This window comes from Microtus oregoni, unplaced genomic scaffold (genome assembly GCF_018167655.1).
Source record: "Microtus oregoni isolate MIOR12 unplaced genomic scaffold, Mior012 000134F_ref0000037, whole genome shotgun sequence".
Classification (NCBI taxonomy): domain Eukaryota; kingdom Metazoa; phylum Chordata; class Mammalia; order Rodentia; family Cricetidae; genus Microtus; species Microtus oregoni.
This window is the reverse complement of record NW_024544778.1, coordinates 461906-484956: the sequence shown is the minus strand read 5'-3', so window position 1 is coordinate 484956 and position 23051 is coordinate 461906. Positions and strand designations below refer to the sequence as shown.

Genomic DNA, 23051 nt, shown 5'->3' with positions numbered 1-23051 from the left:
TGGCTAGGATTAAGAACACCAGAAAGTCCTTTCTTGTGGGTTGGTAAGGCAGAGGGCGCTAACAAGAATGGCAGGTGTGAGGGTGCTGTATGGTCTGGATACACACAAGGCTGAGCAAGAGATCCGCCGTAGCTCCATCCTGATCGCCAGGGGGATGGATGGCCTCCTGAGATGCTTCATGCTTTATCTTGCTCAAGCTGAGCCGTGTGCCCCTCAGTAGGTATTGCAGTTGTGTGCGTATGTTTTCTTAGTGGTTTGTAAAGCAACATAGGGGTTGCCTACATGAACGTGTAGGGGCGGAGACATGGGTTAGTCCTTACTGTTTGTGAAACCTCTGTATCTGGTAGGATGCCTAGCAATTTCAACATCCCACAGAAGCGAGCAGTGCCCTGCATTGAGACAGCCAGAAACACCTTCAGAGAATCCATCCAGCACTGCCACTATCACTGAGAATGGCTGTTCTGGGCGCCTGTGGGCGTCCATAGTAATTCATCTTCTTAAATTACTGTCTCTATGGGGAATTGGTCCCATGGGCCAAAGGAACTGGCACATTTTTAGATTGTTAAGTAGCTTACATCTTGGAGACTGGTTACTTTCAGTTACTGAGTCACATTACTTGTTGAGAGTTTGGGAATCAGATCATCTATGACCTTCTCTTAAGGGACCTGGAGCTGTGCAGTGATGATGTAATGACTGGCCTTATCTGTAGAAGGTCTGTGCTCAGCCTGCTTTTCTGATGTCATCCTCCAGATGGGGCATTGACTGAAGAAGAGCTGCGCAGGGCTGCAGACCTTGTCCAGGGCCTGAGCCATCACGGCTTCTTAACTCAAAGGGAAGTGTACTCTTTCCCCGTGTTAGGGTCTTTGGCCAACAACAAGTAGGGACCCTGGAGAGGTACTGAGAAATACCTGCTGCAGTCCCATCTCCTTGTCGGAGAGGATGCTGGGAGCTACATCCTGGGAGTTGGTTGTCAAGGACCGGCCTCAACAAAAACACTTATTACTAGGGTAGGGGCATGGGAATTTTAGAAATATAGCAAATATGAAGATGCCTAAAAATAGTAAGACAGAAAACATAGTATTGGGAGGGCATTCCAGTGACTGAAATCATGAAATTCGCCCACATTTATTTTTCCACAGCTTTTATACCCAACATAAAGGGTGTGGGGGGGAGTAACAAAAGACTTTATTAACATGATACAAAGGATAGCTCACACAGTCAATCACATTATCACTCTGAGACATGTAGTCATAACATTCTGTAGTCTAGGTAGCAGAGATGCTCCAGATCATGTATCCTGAAGACCGCCCCTCCCCAGGTGAAAAGAAGGAGCAGAAGTATGTTTGCATATCCTGACCACCTGTCCGGATGGCATGGACCTATCTTAATGTTATAAGAACCAAGCAATCACAACCTGAGTTGGGACGGGCAACTATGCCTGTCAGTCTCCAAATTCTCTGACCCTCAGACAAGGTGGAAATGGGCCTGCATTTCTCGGCCTCCACAGTTAGTGCCTCTTGTACTGGGCTGGTCTTCTGCAAGCTGAGCTCAGGTACCTTCTGGGTACCAAGGCATAGCCCCTTGCCTTTGCCCATGGGTTTTCCTGACTCCCTGTGATTTTTGCACAGCTTTTCTGGCTTGTCTGTGTATAGTGGTTTTGCTCAAGTGAATGCCACATTCCATGTGAGGTTTTCATCGTTGGCTGTCGTGTGTGTTTCTTCTCCACTTGAGAAAGGAGTGTGTGTGTAGTTCAGGTTACCAATATCACTCCCCCACCCCTCCCCCTCTTTTCTGATGCTAGAGATTGAACTCAGGGCCTCATACTTGCTGGATCTACTGAGCTATATATATCCTGAGCTCTCTTTGGAGGGTAGGGTGGGGAGGGGAGGATCTCATGTGGTCCAGGCTAGCCTTAAACTAGCTGGAATTAGAAACACGCATCGCCACGCCTGGTTTCTGATGCTTATTTTATACATACTACTTTCCATTCTCTTCACACAAGACTTTTCTTTCCCTCATGACCTGTCACATTTGAATGACTGATCTGAAAACCAGCCCCAATTTGCAGTACCAGAGCAAGTAGTTGGACCTATATGACTTCTCTTGCGTTCCCCCATCCCCGGTTCTCTGCATTCGAAGCCTTTTGTCTGCCATGAGACATGCTACACAGCTGGGCCTGGCCGTGCTGATGACGTGGAATGGGCTCGTTAGGGCCGCAGAGCAAGTGCCAGGCTCCGATCAGCACTTTGAGCTGCAGTTGGCCTTCTGCATGTAATGATGGATCGCTCAGCTCAGGGGCTGCCTTGCCTTCGGTTCCACTCTTTTCGATTGTTTCTCAGGTGCAGTACAGATGCATCTGAAACCCAGAGGGTCTGACTCTCGTCTCTGATTTGTAACTGTTTTCAAGCTGAACCAGAGGTAGAGTTTTAACATCTCCATCGCTCAGAAAGAACAATGGACACTGGAGTTATCTGGTGTGTAGCCCTGATTCGTGGAGGACACCTACCCAGGCTACGCTTGTTCTGCCCTCACCCTCCTAATGTCAGGCTCTCTCTGAAATAGCCATTTATACCCTCTTTGTCCTTAATATTTTCATAAAACCATATTCACATTTTTTTTTATAAATTACAATGTAACAGATACATAAATTTGTTAATTTGTATTTATTTTCTGTGTGTACCTTTTGTGTTTGTGGACAGACGTGTCATAGCTTGTGTGCTGTGGAATGCATGCCGAGGCGGGAGACCCCTTGCAGGAGCCATTTCTTCTGTATTGTGTGGGTTTAAAGATCAAATTCGAGCAGACGATAGGCACCCTTACTCGCTGTCTCTCCAGCGCCCCCAGTGTTAAGTCTTTGTGGCTGGTGCTCGGGAAGAGGGATGTATACAGAGCAGTATTTGTGTCATGAGTGAGCGGGACTGTAGAGACTGGGGTGCCCATCATTATCCCATATCATAGTGGGAGATCCTGGGCACTGACTTGTAAGACCATGTAGAGTTCTGTAATCTGATTGCTGCATATATGATCTGTGTGCTAGGATCAGTTTTCTCTTTTTATTATTTAGAGAGAATGTAGGGGTGGGGTTGGAGTACCTATGCATATAGGAGTGGAAGTCCCTTCTCTTTTCCTCGGTGGGTTGTAGGTCTCAAAAACTCAGGCCAGTCTTCAGGCTTCTGTGGCTGAGGTGTTTTTGTTTGTTTGTTTTGTTGTCTTGGAGTCTAAGCTGACCTTAAACTTGCTGTGTAGCAGAGGATGACCCTGAATTTCTGATCCTCCTGCCTCTACCTCCCCAGGGCTAGGATTCACCACTATGCCTGGTTTATCCCAGAGATTGAACATAGGGCTTCCTGTATGTAAGACAAGAACTGTGCAACCCAGCCCCATACAGTTTCTGTTTTGTTACCTCCACACCTGTACTTCCAGCCTCCTTGCCTCCAAATCTCACTCCGGCGCTAAGGCTGGTGCGATGCGGGACAGTGTCTGTCTTTATACTCTGATGTTCCAAACTGAAAGTCTGTGTGCTGTACGGGCAGGAAACGCCCCACAGCTCTGGACTCTGAAAACAGGCTGTGGAGGAGTGAGCCTCGTGCCCCAGACATCCTTCAGACCTCCCAGCAGAGTCTTGACTGATTGCTTCCTACCAGCTGGAGGATAGGTGTCATGAAATGCTACTGATTACCCTTGGTAGATTCTCTTAGAAGGTTTTTCTCTTACAGGTGGTCCGGACAACCAGGTTCACTTTGAAGGGTACCAGGTATCCAATCAGTGCATGGCACTGGTCCGAGATGAGTGTCTTCTACCTTGTAAGGATGCCCCTGAGCTCGGCTATGCCAAGGAGTCCAGCAGTGAGCAGTATGTTCCTGATGTGTTTTATAAGGTAAAAAATACGTGAGAACAAAAAATATTGAATATCTATAGGTTAATGTGAATCTGTCTTGGACTCTTGTGATCTTGTTATACTTAGGAGTGACACCTGTGTCAGCGTTGTGTCTGGAGCCTGGCTCATGGGTCAAAGCTTCTGTCATATTCTGGAGCTTATTGTTGCTTACGCAGATTTTGGTGGCATTGCATGGCATAGTCAGAAAAGGAATCATATGTGTTTGGTTTGGTCATGTTACACCAAATCTTACTGTTGCAGCCCACTTCTGCTTTGTAAAGATGAGAGGCATTTGACCATTGTTGGAATTCTGGCTGCTACAGCTACTCAGTCTTGTGTTGTAGAGTTTCCAAGTGGAAGGACAAATGACAGTAGGAAGGAAACACCAAGTCCGAAGCTAACAAACGTCCAGCAGACACTGACTAAGGCGCCCTCTTAATGCAGGCAGCTGGAGGTCCAACCAAAGTCCTTTATCTGTGCAGAGTCGTATCTTCCTTGAGTGAGGTGTCCAAGTACCCACAGCAGTAACAGACACCAGCTGGGGAAGTCGATGAACTTGAGTCTTCCCTTCCCACTGCAGGCACCCTGGTACCGTGGGGTGGACATCAGGAAGCTCAGGAAGTGGCTGACTTCTCACCCTTAAGGGTTTTTACTCTTGGGCTGTTTGTTGTTTTCTTCTCCCTGTCACAGAGTTGGGGGGAGCACCAAACACACCCTCAGACAAGAAAGCCTTAAAAAATACTTTGAGACAACATGCTCGGATCTGAAGTGGGATGAGGGCAACCTCACTCACAAAACCAGCTTTGCAGTGAGCTCAACTTTCCCAGCGTAGTGCACCTCATGGCTGACAAGACAAGGTTGTTTCTGTTGTCCTTGTCTGGAGTAGCTTGGTTGACTTTCTCTTTTACTCGTGGTTCCTGTGGTTCCTATGTCCAGTCATAATGTTGCTGTGCTCTCTGGGACAACTCTCAACCTTTCCTGCTCACAGGGATGGCTTCTCACTGTCACAGCCCCTGCCTTGTTTGTTTGTTTTAGATCTCTGTATTTTATTTTGTTTGCGGGGGGAGCAGAGTCTTACGGTATAACTTGTCAGTATGTAGACCTGACAGGCCTCAAACCTATGTAGATGTGGTTACCTCTCCTGAGGGTTGGAGTCACGAGGTGTACACCACCACACCTAGCAGTATTTATATTTCTTAAGTATGGATATTGTCTGCAAGTATGACGGTACTGCATGCATGCCTGCTACCCATAGAGGCCATCAGAGGCTGTTGTGTTCCCTGGAACACTCGAGTCACAGATGGTCGTTAGCGCTGTGTGGGTGCTGCAGACTGAACCTGGCCTTCAGGCCAATCAGCCAGTGTGCATAACGGCTCACACCAGCTTTTTTTTTTTTTTCCGATTTAGTTAGCTGGGCAGTGGTGGCTCACATCTTTAATCCCAGTACTCGGGGGGACAGAGGCAGGTGAATTTTAGGACAGCCAAAGCCACACAAAGAAACCCTGTCTCAAAACAAACAAAGGGTAAAATTTTATCGACAGTGTTGCTATGGCACGGGCAGCTCTTTGGGTGTCTTGTGTAGACTGTCCACTGAGGTTTACTTTCTCCGTTCTTGTTTGGTTTTGTGTGGTGGCTGATGTTTCCCAAACAATGTCAAATGACTGTGTCCACCCCTGTCTGCCTGCTTTCTTTTTTTCTTTTGTTGAGGGAAGGGGTGGGAACAGGGTCTCACTATGTCGCTGGCCCCTAATTTATAGTCCTGCTGTGTGCGCCTTCTGTGTACAGGCTTTATGAGCATGAGACAACAGACCCAGCTTTTGTCTTGCTTTTGGTTTTGTTTTGTTTGATACAGGGTCTTTCTATGGAGACCTGGCCGTCCTGGAAGTCACTATGTAGACCAGGCTGGCCTCAACTCACAATAGATCTATCTGCCTGCCTCTGCCTTCCAGAGTCAAAGGTGTGCACCACCATGCCCGCGTTTGCCTTGATTTTCATCTTACAGGTCGGGCTTTCAGATTTCATCCTTAGCTATGAGTCTGGTAAAGGTGTTGGGTTTTTATTTTTAAAGTAAAACCGGATAGGAAACCTTTCTTTGTTTTTCTCTCTTTCACCAGATCCCTTTGTTTGTCTGGTCTGTGTCAGTGAGAGCATGCAGGAGTGCAGTGCACGTGTGTAGCTCCTCGGGATTGAGACACCATTCGTCATGTGTTTACTTAAAAGCAGGAAAGAGCCAAGACACGTAAAGCGGGCAGAGGAGGCGTATTGTCTGTGTAGACAGAAAGTTATCCCCCAAGGATCCCAGCACTGAAGGGTGCGAGGTCTGCCTGCACTGCACACGAGGACCACTGGCAAATGCCTGAGCATAGTTACTGTGGGCCCTTGGTTTCTGCAGAAAAACGGGAAGAAGACGTGTAGTGATAACTTTTTAAAAAGATTTATTTTAATTTTTTTGTGTGTGTTTGCCTGCATGTATGAATGTGTACTTCATTTGTATAGTGCCCATGGGTCTACATTGCATCCCATATAGCAAGTTAGAGGCAGTTGTGAACACCATGTGGGCGCTGGAAGCTGAACTGAGTCCTCTGCAAGAACAGCAAGGGCTGTCAGCTACCGAGCTGTCTCTCTAACCCAGTGACAACTTTTGCTTTTAGATTCTTTTTTTTTTTTTTTCAAGACAGGGTTTCTCCGTAGCTTTTGGTTCCTGTCCTGGAACTAGCTCTTGTAGACCAGGCTGGTCTCGAACTCACAGAGATCCACCTGTCTCTGCCTCCCGAGTGCTGGGATGAAAGTCGTGCGCCACCACCGCCCGGCTAGATTCTTTTTAATTTAAAGAAAGAAAAGAATTGTCGTTAGAATAAACGAGCACCTCTATTAACTGGTGAGGAAATCCGAATATCAGTTCAGATTTTGCAACTGTTACATGGACTTCTTCAAGTTGCTTGTCTGGGGATACCTGGGCACCCTAGCGCTGTGAGACTTTTGTGATAGAGAACCATGACTTTGAACTGGTGGAGGATGCATGATTAATAAAAACCAAAGACAGAATTGGGGTTCAACCTGAAGGTCAGAAAAGCAAAGCAGTCAGCCACTGGCTCTTCCCTCTTCCTCAGTCTGAAATGTCAAACCTGCCTCCATGGATCTCAGAATGAGGCTGACTGAGAGCTGTCTGCTCCCGTTTTATGATGCTCTCTAGGGCTGGGATCAGAGGTGTGTCATCCCTGCCTGGTCTGTGAGGCTGGCCAGCGGGGCTGCGATAACTAGAGTACAGAGGAGTGGCACACGGGTGGGGCTGTGATAGACAGCGGTGTCTGGGGAGGACTCTTCCAGCCCCGCAGTAGCCTGATTCTCACCTGGAGCACAATGAGCAGAGACAGAGAGGGCTACACGCAGTGAGTGGTATGGCCACTGAGAGGCTGACTAGAGCTGGGTGCTGGTTGCTCACACCTTTAATCCCAGCACTTGGGAGGGAGAGGCAGGCAGATCTCTGAGTTCGAGGCCAGCCTGGTGTGCAGAGCGAGTTCCAGGATAGGCTCCATAGCTACTGGGAAACCCTGTCTCGGGGGCGGGGGCAGCAAAAAGAAGAAGGTTGGCTGGGGGATTCAGTGCCTGGTGTGTAGAAAGATCCCACACTGGGAGTGGGCCAAGGAGCAATCTGAATCTGTCAGGGCCTTGTGGTTTAGATTTCCTGGGTCTCAGTACACAGTGAGAGGAGAGACAGAGTAGGAAGTCCTGAGACTTTCAGACCAGGCGTCAAGGGCACTGTGTCGTCCTGGTGGGACCACTGCCGTGGATATTGCTTAAGAGAATGAAGGTTTAAAACCAGGCATTAGAGTCACGGTGTTGTTGTTCAGTGGCCTAGACAGCATGGTAGGAAAGAATGTTGAAAACTGGGCCTCTGTTCAAGGACATAAAAGGGGAGAGAGGGAAAGGGAGACAGAAGTCAAGCCTAGGGAGAGCTGAGGTGTCTGGGAAGCTTGAGGGAGGTCTGCGCTGTGTTTAGTGCCAGTAGACTGAGGAGCAGATTGCTCTCAGGAGCCTGCGGTTGGCTGGAGCTGTGCTTCAGGGGCAGAGCAGAGGTGACCACATGAAAAGTGGGAGTTTTGTCTGAGTCCGGCTGAAACTGGTCGTGGAGGGGTGGAGTCCTGGGTGGTGGGTGGGCAGCAAAGCAATCAGCACTGAGTGGAGAGCAGAGCAGAGTAAGGGGTGAGGCTGGCCACAGAGAGGGGAGCGTCAGGCCTGGAGATGGTGGAGATGGGTGCACCTCTAATCTGCACAGCTGCACAGGGTGTATGAAGGTGAGAGAGGAGCAGGCACAGGATGGGGCATTTTCATTAATACTACACATCTGCTTACACAAACCAGGAATTACAGACTTAGAGGAAATCCGCACACAGCTCCCATCACAGGCTCCTTAGTCGCCCTGGCCCCATCCCTCACACCCACAGCCATGACTGCAGTGGATTGACATCCGGGAGGCTGCCTTCTTCTCCACCTCGACACTGTTTGCTGAGCACCTTCATCAGTAGGTCATACCTGGCAGAGTTGGGTGCTGTTCCTGCCCATGGTGGGGCAGGCAGACAGGCACCCCAGAGTTAAGACGCCAAGCAGGTCCACCTCTCCAGGATGACTCTTGCATCTGGAGGGTCATCTTGTCATTGTGGTGGATGGTGGACTTGGCAGGCCACAGAAAGTGGTATGGAAGGTGGGTTTTAGGCCATTCCTATTAGATGTCATTTAGAAGAGGCTTTGGCAGTCAAGTATCAGATTCCAGGGACCTTAATGAGAAGAGGCAGCTGAGCAGAGGGGTGGGACCAGGCCTGTGCCTGGGCACACGCTGCACTGGATAGGGCTAGCCAGTGGGGTTGAGGAAGAGGTCTCCGTTCCGTCCACTGTGGAGTTGTGGGCTCGGTAGATGCTGCAGGTTTAGAGGCATTGCGGAGACAGTGAAGAGCGGGAACAAGCCAGCTTCTCCGTGAGCAGGGGTTTGCTGGAACAGTGTGCTAGGTCTGTTTATGAGGACGGTGAGACCAGGCACCAACATTTGCATTTTTGAAAATAGGATATTTCTTTGTATCCTGATCAGCCTCCTGAATTACAGGTGTGTTCTCCCATGCCCAGCTGACGTTGATGTCTGGAGCTGCACTGGGCTGGCATGGTATCCCCAGGCAGTTCAGTGAGGTTGGAAAACTCAGGCAAGAGATAGGGGCTGATAATGGGAAGCTTGGGTTTGTCTGCACAGAAGGTGCAGATTGCAGTTCCAGAAGAGTGCAAGAAGCTGAGATTGCAGAGGAGCCAGAGGGGAGCTGTGGGCACCCTAGGACGCTGCCCCGTGCAAGCAGCCGTGAAAGGGGCAAAGGTCCTCTCCTCAGAGGAATGATGTGGGACTGTGCTGACAGTGGCTTGGGCGAGGACTAGGCCGACATCATCCCTTCCAGTGGGTAGGAAAGAGGACCTCTAACGTCCATGAGCTCCGTTCCGAGGTCGGATGTGGAAGTTGTTATGGCACCCCCAGGAGCAGTGCTCATAGAGATCCGCCTGCCTCTACCCCCACTGTCCCTTGTGAGACCCTGTCTTTAAAAAAAAAAAAAGTTAATCTCTGTCGTCATCTGTTAGAAATAAAATTGTTTGTTGTAGTGTTTGGTTTTAAAGCACATCTCACTATGTAGCCCAGGTTAGCTGGCCCTGAGCTCTGGGTCCTCTTGCCTTCCCAGGTGCTGGGGGATTTCATGCTTGCTACCTTGTTCCCCACTCCAGATTCTAGGAGGACACACACAAATCAGGTCTGAAGTGACCTGAACATCGAGTGCCTGCATTGCATACCTACCAGGGCAGCCGCGAGCCTGCGCTCTAGGTATAGACGAGCCTGCTCTTTAGTTAATGCCTCTGGCTCTGCCACCTGCTATTGACACCATTGTTCCTCACGCACTGGGAACGAGGACAGTGCCTGTGACGTGTGCAGTTGGAGTCAGCCAGACCAGGCCATGCAGGATCCACCTTGGCAAGTACTGAGAAGTACCAGCTGTTGCCTCTGGTGCCATCCTGCAGATGTTCTTTGGATGGGTCTTCCGTGTCCCACAAGTTCTTGTGCTCTGAGTGCTGCTCAGATGAGTGCTACTGGTGATGGCCAGCATGGTTAGTGGAGCAGCACCTTCTCTAAAGCAGCAACACCAACTAGTCTGCGAGCCCCTCACCAAGCCACAAAGCCTGGCTGACTGGGGACGACAAAGACGTCAGTATCTGTGTTTCTCTTTCATGTCAAGACCATGGTGCCAGTGCTTCCAGACGTGGCCTGCAGTAGGCAGTGAGGCGCTGGGGACCGGGACTGCTCACTCTTCCTTGTCTTGCTCCAACTGCAGAGAAAACTGCTGACCCTGGCAGTTGTCACACTTAGAATAAGATATCTTCCTTCTAGTGTATTCTGTCTGACGTTTGCTAAAGCCCTTGAAAGTAAATGCCTTTAAGATGGTGTGTAGGGCTAGGGATTGGCTGTGGGGCAATGGGGCTGCAACACCTTTTTTTCCATAGTGAGCAGGAAAGGTACAATTGGGTAGTTAATCTGGACAAGAATAGCACAACACAAAGAAAGGGTGGGGGCCTTTAACCAGAGAACTCCCTGGAGAGGAAGATTAAAGTGAACAGGTGCTGGGAAGTGTTTCTGCATATTAGAGCTTAATTAGATTTGAAGATGAATTCCAGATGGGCTCATTATGTGTGAGTTGTTGCAGGTTGTTTCTTGTAGGGGCAAGCGTGTATTTTTGGAAATGGTGATTTAGTTTGATTGGGTTTGATTCCTGCCCTGTCTCCATCAAGAAACTGTCTCTGCAGAGGCCTACGATCCCTCAGTAGGCCAGCCACATCTGTGGAACTACTGCCGTAACATGGAGGCCATCCTGACCCTGTGGTCACATGTGTGGGGAAGGACAGGACAAGTAACCCTACCCCTGGTCAGTGGGGCATAGTAGGTAACACAGGAGGCAGATGAAGTCTTTGTTGGAGCCTCTGTAGGTGACAGACAAGAAACAGAACTGGTGTGGGGCCAGCGATGTCCTAGTAGGGTGGTGAGTTTGACTTAGCTTGAACAGTTTGCAGTGATTGAGAAGACAGCCTGGCTCTCTATCTGCCTCCCTGGCAGGTGTGGCGTGCTGGGAGTGGCCCCATGGCACACCTTGGGAACACATGGTTGGCAAACAGTCTGGGTCTGAGGGCTTCAATAAACAAACTCTTGTGTAAGGACTTAGAATTAGAAATTATGGACACATAATTTATATACATGAATGACTCAATGTTAGGTGGTGATTTAGATAGAAACTGACTCCTCCTGTAGGATTTTTAGTAAACAGCATCAGTCCTTAGGAATTTATTTCTAGAGCTCTGTTTGAACTCAGCATGTTTGACATAAATCAGATCTAATTGTCATTTTATGATTAATGAACATATGTTGACCGTTTTTCCCCATAATTAAACTTTATGTTCTGTGCATCTGACAAAGCAAAACAGGTTTAGACCTTGACATACTGGTGGTGATTTTGTATGTATGTTTGTGTGTGTGTACATGTGTGTGTATATACACCTTTTTGTACATGTCTTTAGTTTGTGTATGCGCTGATTTTTTTTTTATAAAGTCTGGTTTTCAGAAGTGTAATTTTTTTATATTTAATTTAATTCATTTATTTATAGTTTTTCAAGATGGGGTTTCTGTGTAGATCTGGTTTGTAGACCAGGCTGGCCTCAAATCATGCAGATCTGCCTGCGTCTGCCTCCCAGACGCTGGGATTAAAGGTGTGTGCTACCGTGCCTGACTAAATCATAATTTCCTAAAAGAGCCGGGCATAGAGTTACACACCTATAATACCAGCCCTGGCAAAACAGAGGCAGGATTGCCACAAGTTCAATGCCAACCTGGTCCACATAGTAAATTCCATTCAAGTCAGTCTGAGATACTGTTATAAAAATAATGATAAAGTAATATAATAATAATTAAAAAATGTGGTGTGAAAAAGAATAATGTCACTGTTGACCTGGTGTTGACCTTTGATTGTTTCAGGACATAGACAAGTTTGGCAATGAGATCACCCAGCTGGCCCGTCCCCTGCCTGTGGAGTATCTGATCATAGATGTGAGTACTCATCTGTGCTCACGCTCACACTCTGGTTCCCTAGCCCCTGAAGGCCAGGACTCCTGGGTGGTGCCCTGGAGGAAGATTTGAACCAGCATGCTGTCCCAAGGATTGTTTTTGATTATCAGTCCCCATGTTTCCAGAAACTGCATAGTTTAAACAACTTCAGGATTGACTTTCTTCCTGTTGAAGTGCAAACCAAGGACACCTGCCTCCAGCTCCCCCGTGACCTCTGGAGGGCAGTGACTCATGGGGCTGAGTCCCAAGGGGATCTGAAGAGTTCTGTATATCTAGGCTGGTAACTGCCAGCTGCCCAGGAGGTTAACAGAGGTTGCCCTGCCTAACACAGAGTAGTGCTCCTGGGCCCACTCCATCTTGAGTGTCCTGGGGACACATGTATAACTTAGTGTCTGTGAGCAGTGGGGCCAGTGTTGTCTCTGGGCAAACCTAGGAGGTAGGAGGAGCTGGCTGTGTTGCTGCTGCTTCTGAGTCTCTGTTCCACACTAGAGAATGCGATGGTCACAGGGCTACATTTGTGTCGGGCTGGGGGCTGGACTCAGGATGGGTATATGACTCAGGCATTTGAGCAGAGAGTCCCCCTGAGCCTAACCCAGAGATGTTCCATTTCAGTTGACAGCTCCTGAGAACATATTTATTACCTAGGCCGTAAAGGCATCTGTTTTTATACTACCTGGGGTGTAATTAAGATGAAAACAGATTGGTGGAAGAGTCAGTGTGATTTAGGATGAGCTTCCAAGCCCCCCCCCCCTCCAGCCCCTCCCCACACCTTTCAGCAGCACTGTGTTGCTGGGGAACAGTCTGCCCTGGAGTTGCCCGTGTTCTCTGTCTGTAGGAAAATGAGGCCTGGGAGAGCATTAGGCAGGTACCCAGAGTGCTGTTTGGCTCTTTACCTGGTGCAGGAGATAGCACAGACCCGGACTAGGACAGGCCCCCCCCCCTTTTTTTTTTTAAAGACAGAGTCACACTATGTGGTCCTCACTGACCTCAAACTTGTAATTCTGCCTCTGCCTCCTCTGGGCTGGAATTAGAGGTATGAACCACCATGCCCAACATATCTGCTGGGTTTTTTGTTACTCTTATTTGTTTGGTGTTTTTTGGACACCACCACCACCACCCTCCCCGTAGAGACAGGGTCTCATTTACGTAGCTCTGGCTGTCCTGGTAATCACTATATAGACCAGGCTGGCCCTATAGAGATCTCCCTACTTCTGCCTCCTAGTGCTGGGATTAAAGGTATAAGCCACCCCACCCATCGTATCTTCTTAAATCTGAGATTGGATAGCTGTGTGACAGCAGAGATTTTGCATGCCTGGGTCATTTCCCAAGTCCTGGGATGACTGCTTCCTACAATGCAAGTGTGAACCCAGGACACTCTGCAGGGGTAGATTCCTTTGAGTCACCACAGACTTCGATTGTGTTGTTCTCCTGGGTCTCCTACAAGGTTAAATACCCCTCGCCCTTGGAGATTTGAGTGCGTAGCCTTGTATTTCCTAGGCAGGCACACTGTCACCCTCCACCCCTTTTGTTGGTTGAGATAGATAGGCTCTCCCTTAGTTGCCCAGCAGCCCTCAGACTCATCCTGCTTTGGCCTCTTGAATAACCAGGTTACAAGTGTGAACCACAAATAATTCTGGATTACTGGTAAACACTAGCAAATGTTCCGCAGCTATCCTCCCACTCCTGTTTGTGCCGACTCAGAAGAGGCTTTTGCTTACAACTTGTTCAGATGTAGTTGGAACTGTGTTCTTGGTTACGTACTCAGTGCTCCGTGTGGGGTCCGCTCCCGTCCTCTGCCTCAGCACGTGTGAGGACCAGCCGTCTCTGAGCATCAGCTTGTCCTTACAGCGTGCTGACATTGGCACAGCTGAGTCCAGAAATAGCCTTTGCTGATGTAGGAAACAGATCACAGCGGCCAGAGCAATGTTTCGTTCTTCAGAAATAGTCCCGCGGTAGTTAGAATAGCTATTCTATATCTGGAGGGGCGTGACCTGATGATGCTAGTGTCACGAGCAGAGAGAAGTGTGTCGACAGAAGTGTTGGTCACTTGCACTTAGGTGCTTTTGTGGGAAAGGGGCCTCTGCCAAGGGGACTAAAACCTGTGTTTGTATTGATTACTGCTCAGTGACCCTGGGGCTTCTATTGATTATGTGATAGATTTAAAATGCCCTCTGCATGGAGGAAAGAATTGGCTTACCTTTGGTAGAAAAGTCTTGTCTTAGGCTCACTCACCTTGGAGGAAAATAGCTGCCCACGAGTGACTCTCAGCCCTGTCTGCAAAGACTGTGGGTCCCCTGAAATGGCCTCTCAGAGACTCTTGGAGGTAATTGGTATTTCTCAGGCCCACACAGATGGACTCTACACTTGGCGCCAAGCCTAATGTTGAGAATTTTATGCCCTTAGTCTGCCTCTTGTGTTCTCTGTTCTTTTCTGTAGTTCCCCAACTTGACCAGGATGAACTGGCCTTGTAGCAGAGTGAGCATAGCGGCAGAGCCCCCCAGTGGTCCTGATGCTGCAGTCAGGTGCTGTGTCGGCCCCTGACAGACCCAGGGCTGCTCGGATGGGATGGTAGCACTCCTAAGATGCGAACATTCGTTAGTTTGTTTCCCCATTTGAGGATAACACAGTTTCCTGTTCCCTTCAACACATAGCTCCTAGGTTCAGGTGGCTGTCTGATGCCTTGTCCTCTTTCTGGACCCTGTCACAGTGTTGCTGTTGTTGTTGTTTTCTTTAGATCACAACCACCTTCCCTAAGGATCCAGTTTACACTTTTTCTATTTCGCAAAATCCGTTTCCTATTGAAAACCGGGATGTGCTGGGTGAGACACAGGTAAGCTCTTTGTTTCAAAGACAAAATTTAAAGCAATTTCTAATTGTTTATCTAACATTGATTTTTTTGTTTTTGTTTTTTGTTTGTTTGTTTTTGTTTTATGTTTTTCGAGACAGGGTTTCTCTGTAGCTTTGGAGCCTTCTCTGTAGGTCAAGGGCTTCGAGGATTTAAGCATGGTGAAAAACAGGCATCAAGTGACCAATACCCAGAACAGGGCCTCATGGGACTTGTCCAATAATAAATGGAGGAAGTGTGAAAAAGGCACTTTTTGGGAAAAATAAAATCAATGTTAGAGGCCGGGCGGTGGTGGCGCACGCACGCCTTTAATCCCAGCACTCGGGAGGCAGAGGCAGGCCGACCTCTGTTATTTCAAGGCCAGCCTGGTACATAGAGTTTCAAGACAGCTAGGGGTAGGTAAAGGGATGTTTTCTGTTTATCTGACCAATGTCTTGTATCTGGGCCCACTTAAATACCTGGGTCAGGTGTACTTAAGGCTTCCCCTGGGCTGGAGCGCCACACGCGCCCTGGACCCCATGCTGAAGCAGGGTGATGCGTCCCTGCTGTCTAATGGACTGTGTTAGTAGGAGCTGTGCCTTTCCCCGGGGTAGTGCCAGGGAGTGGTGAGAAAACATTGATTCTCCACCTTCTTTCTTGACTGTTTTCTTAGGACTTTCATAGTTTGGCCACCTACTTGTCCCAGAATACCTCATCCATGTTCTTGGATACCATCTCTGACTTCCATCTCCTGCTGTTTCTGGTCACCAATGAAGTCATGCCATTGCAGGTACCAGCTCTACCTCCCTCTTGCTGTCTTTCCTCAGATCCCAAGTACTGGGGTGAAGCGTGTTGTCAGGAGATAGCTGCCCGATGCACTTCACATGGAAACTTCACTGTTGATGGAGATATTTGACCTTTACCCTTTGAGGTGAAGGGAGTTTGGTTATTGAGATTCACCTGAAGAGCAGATGGAAGTGGGCTGTGTCCTCTAGCCTGGAGCCTTAGGGATCCCACAGTACAGACAGCCCCTGTTGCACAGCCTCAGAGCCAATGCCATTGCTGTTTCCTGATGCTGCCTCTCCTTGTGAACCAGTACTGTCTATGGCCTGGGCCCAGAAGGATTGGCCAGTTTCCAGGTCCTGCACACACCATTGCACAGTTGGCATTTTTAATATACACCATACGGGGAAGTGGATGACTGTTTTGCAGATGGTGATGTTCTCTAATAGGGCAGGGCAGCAGGCACCACCAGGAAGCCTGTGTGCCTTGACATCCATAGCATGAGTGCCATTTTTCCATGGTCCGTCTTTCCCTGAGATCCATAGAAATGCCAGGGAGATGAAAACCAGTCTTTCTGAACTTGATGACACTAACTCAGCCTTTTCCCTAGGTTGACAAAATAGAAGGCTCACTCCCAGGATATTTCTGTCTAGCAGCTAGATGTAATTGTACATCTATCTTGCTGAGTTTATATATATTCTCACACACTCATATGTGTGTGTGTGTACACATATATATTAGTATATATACATTAACATGTCCACCACCTAGCATGATACTCTATATGAGGGACTGTGTGTTTTCTGATTGTGATCAGCCTTCTGAATTCAGGATAAGCTAAGCCCGCATCTGAATACAAGGTGACAAAAGGGGTCTGTCTGCATCAGGTCCACCTTTCCATCCAGCATGGCTGTTTTTGCCATTACACCTGATAGAAAACATTTTTGAGAGGTACTGAGAGCCTTATCGTAGAGACCTTTCTCTGTATGTTGACCCCAAAGGCCATAAGTGTTTACAGGCACAGTGGAGAGAACAGGTCTTAGAGACTTGGGCTCCTATTCGACTCTCTGGTTCTAGGACCCAGGGATGTGTCTTCTTTGTTATTGGGACTACTTAAGCAGAATTTAAGTTTTAGTTAACTTTAGCATTTAAATGTATATATTTAATATCCTTTTTTTCTATCTTTATACTGGGGAATGAACCCAGTTCTTTGCACAGTAGGCAAATACTCTGCCCTTAAGTTGGATCCCCAGTTAGAGCTAATGTATGTATCTTGCACTTTGCAGTGACAGCCTGAGGGTTTTTTTTTTTTCAATTTTTTTAAAGTTGTTATTGATATCAAGGGAAGAAAAGATAGAGTCTTTTCCCTCAATCAGCAAAGTGGAACCTTCTTTGTGGCTTCTTGCAGGACAGCATCAGCCTGCTGCTAGAAGCTGTGAGGACCAGAAACGAGGAGCTAGCACAGACGTGGAAAAAGTCTGAACAGTGGGCCACCATTGAGCAGCTGTGCAGTAAGTATCCCCTGTCCCCAGTGTGGAGCATGAGCTCTGTCGTGGAAACCCTGGACCTCTAACCCAGGGACCTTCTTTGGAGCCTTTCTGGCTGGGTATATCCCAGCGATAATCCATGAGTATGCAGCGTTTTAGGCTGCATATTGTATGCCCCAGATAGACCCTTGAAATATCTGAAGATCTTGTGAGCCCTAGGGTCGCCATGATGTGACAGCTGCCAGTGCGGCAGTGACAGACTCTAGGAATCCTAAGAAGCTAGTGTCTGGTTGTCCAGTCCTGTGCACAAGGTTGGTACTGAAAACCAAGTACTGTTGCAACAGCATCACAAAACAAGACGCCTGGGCCGGGCATGGTGACATACGCACACCTTTAATCTAAGCATGGGAGGCAGTGGTAGGCAGATCGCTTGGGTTGGAGGCCAACCTGGTGTGCAGAGTTCCAGGACAGCCAAGGCTGTTATACAGTGAAACCCTGTCTCAAAAAAACAGCAACAAATTTTTTCTGTGTGTTTTTGACTGAAACTTCAGTCATTAACATTGGGAAAACAACATCTCCTAGACAGACTGACTCTTCGGGCTAGAGTGGCATCCTTTATACTTAGCACTCTTTTGTGCCGTGGCGGCTCCAGCACAGAGCTTGCCTAATGCACTCTGGGTGTTCCCAGGGGTCTTGTTTTCGACAACTTTTTTTTTTTTTTTTTTTGATTTTTTGAGACAGGGTTTCTCCGTAGTTTTTGGTTCCTGTCCTGGAACTAGCTCTTGTAGACCAGGCTGGCCTCTCAGAGATCCGCCTGCCTCTGCCTCCCGAGTGCTGGGATTAAAGGCGTGCGCCTACCACCGCCCAGCTCTCTGACAACCTTTTTAAAGTAAATTAAAATTAACAGATTCTAACATTTATTTAGAGACACAGAGAATCTAAAAAAGCCAAGACCATATGAAAGGCAAGGTAAAAGCTAGAGCAGTCACACTGCCCGACCTCAGTGTGAAACTTGAGTGATCCAGCAGCACGGTGCTGACATGAAGGCGGATGAGCTCGTCAGACCGCAGACTGAAGGGAAGGGTGGCGCTCACAGGAGAGTGTGCTGAGGCAGCTGGGAAACAGATCAGTGGCTGCAGTGCACACTGGGTACTTGGAAGACCGGCTCAGAAGGTGTCACTTAGCTTAGTTAAGACCTACATCTATCTTCCTTCAGAGAAAGTTCCACGACAGCCTGGGCTACACAGAGAAACCCTGTCTTGGAAACCAAAGAGAGGGTGGAGGGGGCTGGAGACCTACACTTAAATCTTAAAAAGATCTTGGAGTAGGCAAAAATTCTTTTAGACGATTCAGGAATTTCAGGTCAGGTAGAGACAAACACCAACCCCAAATCTGGTAAATCAGCCTATGGTGGTACACCCGTAAATCCCAGCACTTACTAGCACTGGGCTATGCACTGAGTTCAGGGTTGGCTGCTGTTGTTGCTTGTTGGCATAGCGCTTGCCCAAGCAACAAAAGAAAATTATTTATTTTTTTTGATTTTTCGAGACAAGGTTTCTATGTGGTTTTGGAGCCTGTCCTGGAACTAGCTCTTGTAGACCAGGCTGGTCTCGAACTCACAGAGATCCGCCTGCCCCTGCCTCCCGAGTGCTGGGATTAAAGGCGTGCGCCACCACCGCCCGGCTAAAAGAAAATTATTTAAGTTGAAAATTAAACAGTTGTATTATTTGAAGAAGACTGTTGGCACCCTGAAAAGGCACCAACAGGGAGACAGTGTTTGGAACTCACACAGATGACGTGTCCCTCCCACCTAAAGGAGTAAGAACTGCGAACAGTCAGGAACTTAAGAAAGGGCTCGTTAACACATTTCGCAGAAGAAGACGTAGGAATGTACTATCATTTCTCATCCAGGAAATTGCAGTGAAAACTTTGGCTGCTACTACACGATCATCAGAGTAGCTAAAATGAAAAAAACAAACAAACAAAAAAACCAAAACAACAACAACAAAAAAAACCTGACAGTATCAGGCACTGTTGAGAACATAGGGCAGATAAGACTTGAACTCTACTTGGGAGTGGATTTGAATATCTTAGGAAATGCTACAGAGCTGGAGGTGATGGCACACCTTTAAGCCAGCACTCGGGAGGCAGAAGCAGGCAGATCTCTTTGAGTTTGAGGCCAGCCTGGTCTACAAAAGTGAGTTCAAAGACAGCAAGGACTGTTACACAGAGAAACCCTGTTTGGAAAAAACAAAACAAGGAATGGCCTCTGATGTGGCCATCTTTCTGCTGGACCTTTACAGGAGAGAGGAAGATACAAGTCCACAAAGAGTTGATGTAAGAATGAAACTACCCAGATGCCCACCACAGGGGAGTGACAGTTCTACCTAGCGACAAGGGAGCAGGCGTCTAGTGCAGAGCAGGGTGGGGTGTTTGCCACCTGGAGCCAGAGCAGTTGATGTGCTAACAGTTTGGATTTGTGAGCCCCCCTGCCCATGCCATAGAGCCCTGTCTCACGGTGCAGAAGTGATGAGTTCTCCCTGCTCTTTACCCTGCAGGCACTGTCGGTGTGCAGCTCCCAGGCATCCAGGAGTATGGTGCAGTCGGGGGCTCTGCACGTGCTGCGACCTCTGCCATGTGGGCCTGTCAGCACTGCACCTTCATGAACCAGCCTGGCACTGGCCACTGCGAGATGTGCAGCCTCCCCAGGACCTAGGGCTCTGGCCCTCTGCTGAGCAGGACTGGGCCAGCCTCGCCCTCTCTGAAGCCTGGAGCGCCACGTGTTTCCTGTAAGGCCTGACGCCCACAACCCTGAAGCAGCGGAGCCAGCCCCCCCGGAATTCCGGATATACACTGAGGCTTCTCAGTGCGGATCTTGAAGAGAAAGAGCCCCAGCTGCTATGCTAGGGTTGAACAGAACCTCCAAACTGGAAGGGCAGAGCAGCCCTGCCCAAGAGCACCCCACATGCCTCACCTAGTTAGTAGCTCCCCACTGTATTGGAAGGACTGAGCGCCTCTGAACTATCACTCGAAATTGGGGTGCAGAGAGAGGTTGCTGCTGTCGCCCTGCTATCTTTCCTTCCTCTATGCTTTTTGTTTTCTGCCTCCCACCTTCTCCCCAGTTTTTGGATGGATGCTCCTGGCTGTCTCTGTTCCCTCCCGTTGGGAGCATGTGTGGCTAGGTATGACCTGTACCCCTGCCCTTGCCTGAAATCAGTTATCAATAATTCCTGCCCAGAAAACTTCTATTTATTGTTTTTAAGATAAAACTGCACAGACAGGAGCGAGAGCGACTTAATTCTGCTTTCTTTCCTCCTTTAGTGCAGCCCTCCTGGGTGTTCAGGTGGTTATTGGGCAGGGGCCACCATCAGTTCTCCTCTGAAGCAAACCTCAGTGCCTGAGACTTTCCTACCACGCCACAGGATGCTGGCAGCTGGTAGCCTGGGTGGCTCTTGCTTGGGGTCAGCCCCTTGGAGTCTATGGGCCAGCCCTGGGATTGTGGTCCCCTCCCCCAGCACTGTTCCTTTACCCAAGGCCTTGCACAGTGCTGTGGCAGTTGAGACAGCCACCGTGAGGCCTGGACAAGTGAGGGCAATTAAAGATGGTCTCTGAGTGTCCTCGTGGCTCTGTTGTGACAGCCTTTACCCAGGTAAGACACGGATATCTTGATGCCTCTTTGCCTTAATGAGAGCTAAGTCGGCTATCCTCACCCTGGGAAGGGCTATGCCAACCACAGACTGCTGGAGGCCATAGTGTCCGGCTAGTGGAGTGTACCCATGCTGCCTTCCACGTCCTCGGCCCCGCAGGCAGCACACTGGTCTGTGGCAGGGCTGGGGTTAGTGTCTCTGGTTTCACCTGGCAGGTGATCTGTAGTCCGAGGCCCTGGGGCTGTGGACCCATTGAGTTTGGTTTAGTATTACTAGGATCATCCTGGAGGGTCAGGGTTATCTCCCTCCCTCCTGGTGGTCTCCCTGGCTAGGGCTTCACATTTCTGTCTTTCCTGGTCCTTGAGATCTGGTAGACTGGACGTCCTGGCACAGCTGTGTCCCCATGCCAACTGTACTAGCCCCGTTCTTCACGCTGGGCAGGTGCTGGGCAGCACAAACCCTGGAGACCTTGCCACTCCTTCCCCACTCATCTTTGTCTGCAAAGTCACTTACTTTTTCTCATGCTCTGACATCCACATAATTCTTGTTTTCTCTGTCTTTCAGCTAAAGAAATTGTTGTAATTTCTCTGCTTATGGTTTTGAGTTACTCTTTGTTCAGTAGCGCACTTTATTTTGTTGTCCAAAGAAAGTCAAGCTGATGCCACCAGCCTGGTGCGAGCCCTACAGAAGGTTCAGGCCTGAGCAGCTCAGCTACCTCCTCCTACATGGAGGTGGCCCCAGTCCCACCTCTAATCCCTCTGCCATCAGGCGTTATGACCCAGAAAGGGATGTTGGTGGATATACCTACCCAAGTGAACCCAGGCTGAGAGATGGGGCCAGCCCTGGCCTTGCCCTGACCAACCTGCTCCTGGGCCATGGGCGCTCCCACTCCGGCTCTGTTGGGCTCATAGGTGTGCATCGGCTGGGTGTGAACTAGCATTTCTTTGACCCTAGCCCTGCAGTGGAACCTAATAAAAGCGCCTGAAGTGATCACCCTGCTCCCAGTGCCTTGTTCCTGTGCCCAGAACCATTATCCATCAGTTGTGGTATATGTGTGTGTGTGCGTGCGTGCGTGTGTGTGCTACACTGTGCAGCACAGACAGTCTGGAGTGTCAAAGCCTGGTGTGCAGAAGGTAAGCTGAGGACTTCAACTCTGCAGGAGGCTCAGAAGACAACTTCATCCCCCCAGGCCTTTCCAGCCAAGGAGTCTTCAGCCTGGGGACAGCGTCAGAGATCAGTTCTAAAGGCCGCTTAGAGTTGGTTTGCTAGGTCCGGGTTGTTTGTTTCTTGTTTTTTAATTTATAGCTGGGCATGGTGGTGGATGTCTTTAATTCCAGCACTTTGGAGGCAAAGACAGGCCAGGACCACACAATGAGAGTGTCTCCCAAAAAATTAGGTTTTTTTGTTTTGTTTTGTTTTTTTGCTTTTTCAAGACAGGCTTTCTCTGTGCACCCCTGGCTGTCCTGGAACTTACCCTATAGACCAGGCTGACCTCAGAACCCAGAGATCCACCTACCTCTGCCTCCTGAGTGCTGGGAATAAAGGCGTGTGCTACGACCACCCAGTTTATTGTTTTTATGCACATGAATAGAAAAGTGGATGTGAGAGCTGCTGGGGTTGTGGATGCTGTAAACCAAACTTGTGTCCTCTGCAAAAGCAGCATGTGTTCTTAACGGCTGGACCACGTTCCAGCCTCGGGACGGTGTTCTAACAGCAGTGCTAGAATTGTACAATGTCCAAGCCCACCAGACATTTCTTTTGTACCTGGTTATGCCCCACACACCTTTGCTCCTAGATTTGGCCACTGAAGTTTTCAGATGAGCATTATTTTAAGAGACATTATTATGTCATCATTTTAAGAGAGCATTATTTTATTTCCTGAGCTGACCCCACATTCTACTCAAGCAATCCTGCCCCAGCCTCCGCGGAGCTGCCACTACTGGAGCCTAGGCAGCGGTAGGCATCTAGTTCCTGATGAGTGTTTTGGAGGAGTGGGGAGTACCTGATCTTCCACTTCTCATCTCAGCCTGCGCCCTCAGCAGCAGGTGGAACTGTCATAGAAGAAAATGGAAAGCCTCCTTAGACTTGCTATTTAGGGCACGCAGCATCCTCTGCCAATTCAGAATTCCTTTGCAAAGGCGCTTCTGGCTGGCTGGCCCGAAGTCCCTTTTACCCTGATCACGGAACTGCTCAGTGTACGGAGCCACCCAACTCCAAGGAGCCCATGCTATGTTGGTGTCACCCCAAGTGCTGACACAAAACCGGGGGTGGCGGACAACCTTACCCTACTCTGCTCACC

General features: G+C 48.9%; 1 protein-coding gene across 1 annotated transcript in view; it reads left to right on the top strand.

Moving 5' to 3' along the window:
- Positions 1-21745, top strand: part of LOC121444636 (nuclear protein localization protein 4 homolog) — a 48388-nt gene extending 26643 nt beyond the window's left edge. Inside the window, exons 12-17 of the mRNA XM_041646525.1 lie at positions 3717-3877; positions 11922-11993; positions 14746-14841; positions 15509-15625; positions 17027-17129; positions 19664-21745. Of these exons, the coding sequence (XP_041502459.1) occupies positions 3717-3877; positions 11922-11993; positions 14746-14841; positions 15509-15625; positions 17027-17129; positions 19664-19821 (707 nt within the window). The 3' untranslated portion in view covers positions 19822-21745. The remainder of the gene's footprint in view (positions 1-3716; positions 3878-11921; positions 11994-14745; positions 14842-15508; positions 15626-17026; positions 17130-19663) is intronic.
- Positions 21746-23051: the final 1306 nt, after the last annotated feature.